Raw genomic sequence first — 6584 nt, forward strand, 5'->3', positions numbered from 1 at the left:
TGGTTCTCTCTCATCGATGTTTCTAACTCTCTATCTCTCTCCCTTCCTCTCTGTAAGAAATCAATAAAATATATTTTAAAAAAAAGGTGAAAAAAAAAAAGCTAATTGCATAGTTTTAGCCAAGCTATTCATCATCCTCCGGTTATTCATTTCTGGGTAACTTAAAGGTCAGGACTATTCTTAATTTTGATCTGTCTGTTCTTTGTAGGCCGTTGCTCAGGTGTGTTGATCTGTTTGTTCTTTGTAGGCCATTGCTCAGATGTGTGAGCTCAGTTCCTAGAAACTTTGCACAGGCTGTCAAGCTGCTGAGGTGGCTAGGTAATTAAGCAGGCCTAAAAAATTTTTCTACTCTGTAACAACAATATCTGATTTCACTGACTTGCTGGCTCCACCACTGACTGACGAGGTCCAGACGGAAAGTATGGTGTCAGTCACCAGTGACTGACATGGCGCTTAACATGTTAACCATGATTGTTTTGCTCCAATTAAAGAAAGCACATTCTGATCTGACTGAGTGCTGTATGCCTTGAGATCTGGGAGCTAACCTCAAAATGCAGTTCATTCTTATCCTAGAACTGCAGCTGATGTTAGAATCTTATCTTATGACTAGAGGCCTGGTGCACCAAATTCATGCACTTGGGGGGCGGAGGGGGGGTCCTCAGCCCCAGCCTGTGCCCTCTTGCAGTCTAGGAGCCTTTGGGGGATGTCCGACTGATGTCTTAGGCCTACTCCCAGTGTGGGAGCCTGGCTTCTGGCTGAGCAGCGCTCCCCCTGTGGGAGCTCACTGACCACCAGGGGGCAGCTCCTGCATTGAGTATCTGCCCCCTGGTGGTCAGTGTGCATCATAGCAACCGGTTGTTCCACCTTTTGGTCAATTTGCATATTAGCCTTTTATTATATAGGATTAACTGTTAATCATCATGGAAAGATTAACAATCTTGTTGCTAAAACAATGGGGTCCAGGAGGTACCAGCCCTTTGCATCCTTCAGCCCACATTACCTGTAATCTGTAACCATTATACCCATTATTATTCCTTTTGCCTGTTCCCCCATGCAATATTTGTCTTTCTAATATAAGCAGCTAGGTTATGGGGAGGAGGGGGAGCAGAGCAGATTTTCATGGATGACCTGCTGTTCTCCCATACTGCCAGCATTATTGGAATATGTGCTCATACATGATTCAACATTGTCTCTGCTTAATTGGCTTAAGTATTGACAGGCAGCCTGGACCCAATTGTTGTCTGGTTTCAGTATGAGTACTTAATATATTTTGGAAGTTAACCCCTTATCAGAAGTATCATTGGCAAATATGATCTCCCATACATTGGGATCCCTTTTCAATTTGATGCTGGTTTATTTTGCTGTGCAGAGCTTTTTATATTTATGTAGTCCCATTTTTTTCCTTTGTTTCTCTTGTCCTAGGTGATGTATCAGTGAAAATTCTGCTATGTGAGATGTCTGATATTTTGCTGCCTATGTTTTCTTCTAGGATTTTTATGGTTTCATGACTTACATTTAAGTATTTTATCCATTTTGAGTCTATTCTTGTATATGGTGTAAGTTCGTGGTCTAGTTCCATTTTTCTTTTTTTGCATGTACCTGTCCAATTATCCCAACACTATTTATTGAAGACAGCTCCACAATGGAATACTATGCAGCTGTAAAAAAGAAGAATCTCTTACCCCTTGAAATAGAATGGAGGGATCTGGAGAGTATTATGCTAAGTGAAATCAGCCAGTCAGAGAAAGACAAATATCACATGATCTTATTTATATGTGGAATCAAATAAATAAAATAAACTGATGAACAAAAAAGATACAGAAACATTGAAACATGCAACAGATTGATGTATTTCAGAGGAAGGGTGGGGCAAGAAGAGATTAACCAATGAATTTATATGCATATATGCATAGCCCATGGACAGACAATAGTGTGGGGAAGGCTTGGTAATTGTTTTATTTTCTGTTTGTCATCTAATTCTGCAACCTATTTTCCATTGTTTATTAACTACCTTAGAAAATTATGATGCCTTGCTGCTTTCACAACATTGTAAAGGTGTGAGCTACACCAAAGTCATAGCTATTTGATCTTTGACCAATTGACAAGCCCCAGTTAGAATAATTAGGCTTGTTGGGTAGATTTTATTCAACTAAGTAAGAACCTTCAATTATGTCCACCATGGAAGTTATTGAATATCCAACTTGGTAACATTTCTGCTTATTCTTTAAAGATCCACTTATAAATAAAATTAAGTCATCATTATTAAAGAGTTTTCTGTAAACCAATCCTAATAATAAGAAGGTGTCCCTAAGCAAAATGCAATTGTGGATGTCTTTATCCTGCAAAGGAAGTAGCAAAGTTGCTGGGTTAAGACAAGTTTAAGTGAAATTAGGTGCAGAAGGCAAGAGCCAGTCACTGACAAAGAGGGTTGAACATGATAAGAATTCAGTGGAGATTTAATAGAATGAGGAACATAAAGGAGAGTCCATAACTATCTTCTAAAAGTTAGAGAGTCTAGTTGCTGAATATAATAGTCTATAGGCCTATGTTGATCTATATTTTTTAGTTAAAATTTCTGTAATTAAGGTATCCCAGAGTGGAAGCTTTAGGTAATTTTTTTTAGAGATTCTATAGATTGTTTCCCTTCTGGTTCCACTGAATTGGATTGGGTAAATCTGATTTTAATAAAACACAGAGGCTGGATCATTAATGAAAAACTGGAACACAATTGTGACAATATTCAGTAAAACCCAGGAATCCTCTAAGTTGCTTTCTTGTTTTTTTGGAACAAGAAAAGATAAGTTACTTCTGAGTCTCTTGGGGTTTAGTAGCTTATCTCTAGATATCAGATAACCAAAGTATTTTACCTGAGGTAAACAGAATCAGAGCTTGTTCTTAGATATACATGTCCTTTGGTAGCTAGCTGTTATAATAGGTAGATTATATCTTTTGGGGAGTCTAGTAATTTTCTAGAGTATAAAACTAAATCATCCACATATTGTATTAGAGTGGAATAACTAGGAAATTTAAAATTATTTAAATCAGCTTTTTGTCCAACTGGCATAGTTCAGTGATTGAGCATTGACCTATGAACCAGGAGGTCACGGTTCAATTCCCAGTCAGGGCATGTGCCCAGATTGTGGACTTAATCCCCAGTGGGAGACATGCAGGAGGCAGCCAATCAATTATTCTTTCTCATCATTGATGTTTCTATCTTTCTCTCCCTCTTCCTTCTTCTCTAAAATCAATAAAAATATTTAAAAAAAATAAAAATAAAAATAAATAAATCAGCTTTTAGTACCTAAGAGAATAGGTGAGACTTTTTGTATATCCTGGAGGCATTACTGTCCAAGTAAATTTGTAATCTTCCCAGCAGAAACCAAGGATATTAACTGTTTTTCTACTGGAATGCTGAAAAGGCACTACATAAATTTATTACTGAAAAATATTGGCAGTCCACATGAATGGCTGGTAATAAAGTATGTGGTTTTGTAACCACGGGATGTCTGGGAATAGTTAGCTTATTTATAGCTCTGAGGTTATGTACAAATCTCAATTTTTTTTCTTTTTTTTTTCCTGGAAAGATAGGAGAATTACAGGGGCCTGTACATTAAATTAGAACTGCCCCCCCTTATGGTAATTTTAATTTCTTCTAAATTATTAATAAGGAGAAGAGGAGACACTTTCCCATAGTCCTCAGAACAACCTTATGCTTGTTTCTGTTTTTTGTTGTTGTTGTTGTTTGTTTGTTTTTCTTTCTAAATCCCATGTCAGTTTTGTATAATCCTTAAAGTGGACAGACTTCTCTACAGGAGTTTTTTTGCAAATCTTATTTAGTAATTGTTGCTTTTGCTCCCAGAAATCAGAAGGTATATTAATTGAAATAGGTTAGAATAGCCAGGATTACATGTTCTAACAGTTAAGTTTCTTTGTGAATCCATCAGGGTACTGGAGAAAATCAGGAATAATTGCTGGTTCCTCTGTGGCTGAGACCAGCTTTGTTTCAAAGGGAGATATTAGAATTTCTATTCTCATTTTTCCTTAAGTCAGTAAGGAGTAGTAATGGAAAAGATTGAATGTGAAGAAAGAATGGAGAGGAAGGAAGGGAAAATCTAGGCAGGAAAACTCAGAGAGCAAAGGATATAGTGGAGGAGTTATAGAAGAGGGAAGGATGTGGTGTAGGCATTTGTTAACATCAGACGAGTTCAGAGACAGACTTTAAAATTTTTATTAATTTATTTTTTGAAAAAAAATTTATCTGTGTTTCTCCTAGAAGTTTCTAATTTCCAAATTAAGATATGCTTCCCAAATTCACTCATTCAGTTGAATTTTTTAGCCAAAATTTTTAAAATTTTGCATGCAAAAAAATTAATTTAGGCATCCAAAGACAATGGCATTTTGCCATTTTATGTTGATATTTTCTAGTTAAATCTTCTCATTTCTATAAAGTACTTCCTAGTAAAAGGCTTTCTATCAGGAATATAAATGAGGGCTGAAGTCTGGGAATTTTTGGACTTAAAGGCACAATTTCCCATGTTAATTTTCATTGTTTTTTGTTCTTATTGTTGTTTTTTATATCTGCAGAGTCTGAATAAATTTTCTATGCATTATATAGTGGGTCAAAGTGTGCTGCTTATGGGTTGATCTCCATGAGGCTTTCACTCCTGAGTCACATTCAATTCTCTTATGTGCCTCAGTTTCTCTCCCCTCCTGTCTAATACAGCCATGACTCATAGCACTAGGTGATCAGCCTTTACATGCACATCCCAGGATGAACCAATTGTTTAATCACACTAGCGTTGGAATTTTACATAGTTATGGATGATCTCTGATACCTCAAAAAAGATTCTTGAAAAAATGGCGGAGGTATAGACGGACGTGTCCCGTGCCTTGTCCCGGAGCTGTTAGGGTGAGCAGCTGAAGTGGGTAACATACAGCCTAAATAAGCAGAGGATATTCAGCTGAGAGAAAGTTGGAGACTGTGGCTGAAATCTCTCCCGGATCGCCGGCTCAGCCGCGGAGACCGCGCCATCTTGAGTGGCTTTTTTTTGGAAACGTATACTGTACACCCAAAGACCCGGCATCAAGAGATCGGCTGCTAACCCGGAGACACCAGATCTGGGACAACGCGACTACATGGAGTCCTGCTTCTCACAGAAAGTGCCTGGTATGTTGTGCCTTGTTGTGTTGTATTTTGTGCCTTTAAATCAACGCAGGAGAACCAAGCAACAGCAGCCTCCTGATCACCACACCCTCTGTCTGAGGAATAGCAGCTGAACGTGAAGCCTATCAACGGAGGAGCCACTGCTACCACAACCGCCCAAGGAGCAACCACAGCCCGAGGAGCCACTGCCACCCAGGGAGCAGCCACTGAACGACTCAACAACTAGATATGTCAGAGAGATCAAACATGGGTAGATGAAGAAACCCCCAAAGGAAAGAGAAGGAGGACTCGCCAGAAAAGCAGCTAAGTGAGACAGAGGCATGCAACATGACAGAAAAAGAATTCAGAATAAGGGTCCTAGCGTGCATAAACCGGATGGAGGAAAAAATCAACTACTTATGCAAGAAGCAAGAAGAAACAGATGAAAAAATCAATAACTTATGCAAGACCCAAGAAGAAATGAAGAGCGATATAGCTGCAATAAAAAACACCATTGAAAGCATCAACAGTAGACTAGGAGAAGCGGAGGACCGAATTAGTGAATTAGAAGACAAGGAAGCAAAACACACCCAAACTGTACTGCAATTGGAGAAAAAAATTAAAAGACAGGAGGAGAGCCTAAGGGAGCTTTGGGACAACATGAAACGAAACAACATACGAATAATAGGGGTGCCAGAACAACAGAAAGATGAACATGGATTAGAAAACCTATTCGAAGAAATAATATCAGAAAACTTCCCTGAGGTGGGGAAGAAAAAAGTCACACAAGCCCAGAGAGTCCCAAACAAGGTGAATCCGAAAAGACCCACACCAAGACACATCATAATTACCATGGCAAATGTTCAGGACAAAGAGAGAATCTTACAGGCTGCAAGAGAGAGACGGAAAGTTACATACAAGGGATCTCCCATTAGATTATCAAATGATTTCTCAACAGAAACACATCAGGCCAGAAAAGAATGGACGGAAATTTACAAAGTGATGCAAAGCAAAGGACTGAATCCCAGAATACTCTATCCAGCCAGGCTATCATTCAAAATTGAAGGGGAAACAAGAAGCTTTACAGACAAATAAAGGCTAAGGGAGTTCATTGCCAACAAGCCAGCAATGCAAGAAATGCTAAAGGGACTGGTGTAAAAAGAAAAAAGAAAAAGCTCAGAAAGAAAGCAGCCACACACAAAAAAAGAAATGGCTACAAACAAGTACCTTTCAATAATAACTTTAAATGTAAATGGACTAAATGCTCCAACCAAAAGATATGGAGTGGCTGAATGGATAAAAAATCATGACCCATACATTTGCTGTCTACAAGAGACCCACCTCATTAGAAGGGACTCACACAGACTGAAAGTGAAGGGATGGAAAAATATCTTTAAGGCAAATGGAAAGGAAAAGAAAGCTGGGGTAGCAATACTTATAT

At 38.5% G+C, this 6584-nt stretch overlaps 1 protein-coding gene across 1 annotated transcript in view; it reads right to left on the minus strand.

Moving 5' to 3' along the window:
* The window catches only part of LOC102244452, a 6129-nt gene extending 4942 nt beyond the window's left edge, over positions 1–1187 (minus strand). The window contains 1 exon segment of the mRNA XM_014548317.1: positions 1176–1187. Within this exon segment, the coding sequence (XP_014403803.1) occupies positions 1176–1187 (12 nt within the window).
* Between the last annotated feature and the right edge of the window lie 5397 nt (positions 1188–6584).

This window comes from Myotis brandtii, unplaced genomic scaffold (genome assembly GCF_000412655.1).
Source record: "Myotis brandtii unplaced genomic scaffold, ASM41265v1 scaffold502, whole genome shotgun sequence".
In the NCBI taxonomy this organism is placed as follows: Eukaryota; Metazoa; Chordata; class Mammalia; order Chiroptera; family Vespertilionidae; genus Myotis; species Myotis brandtii.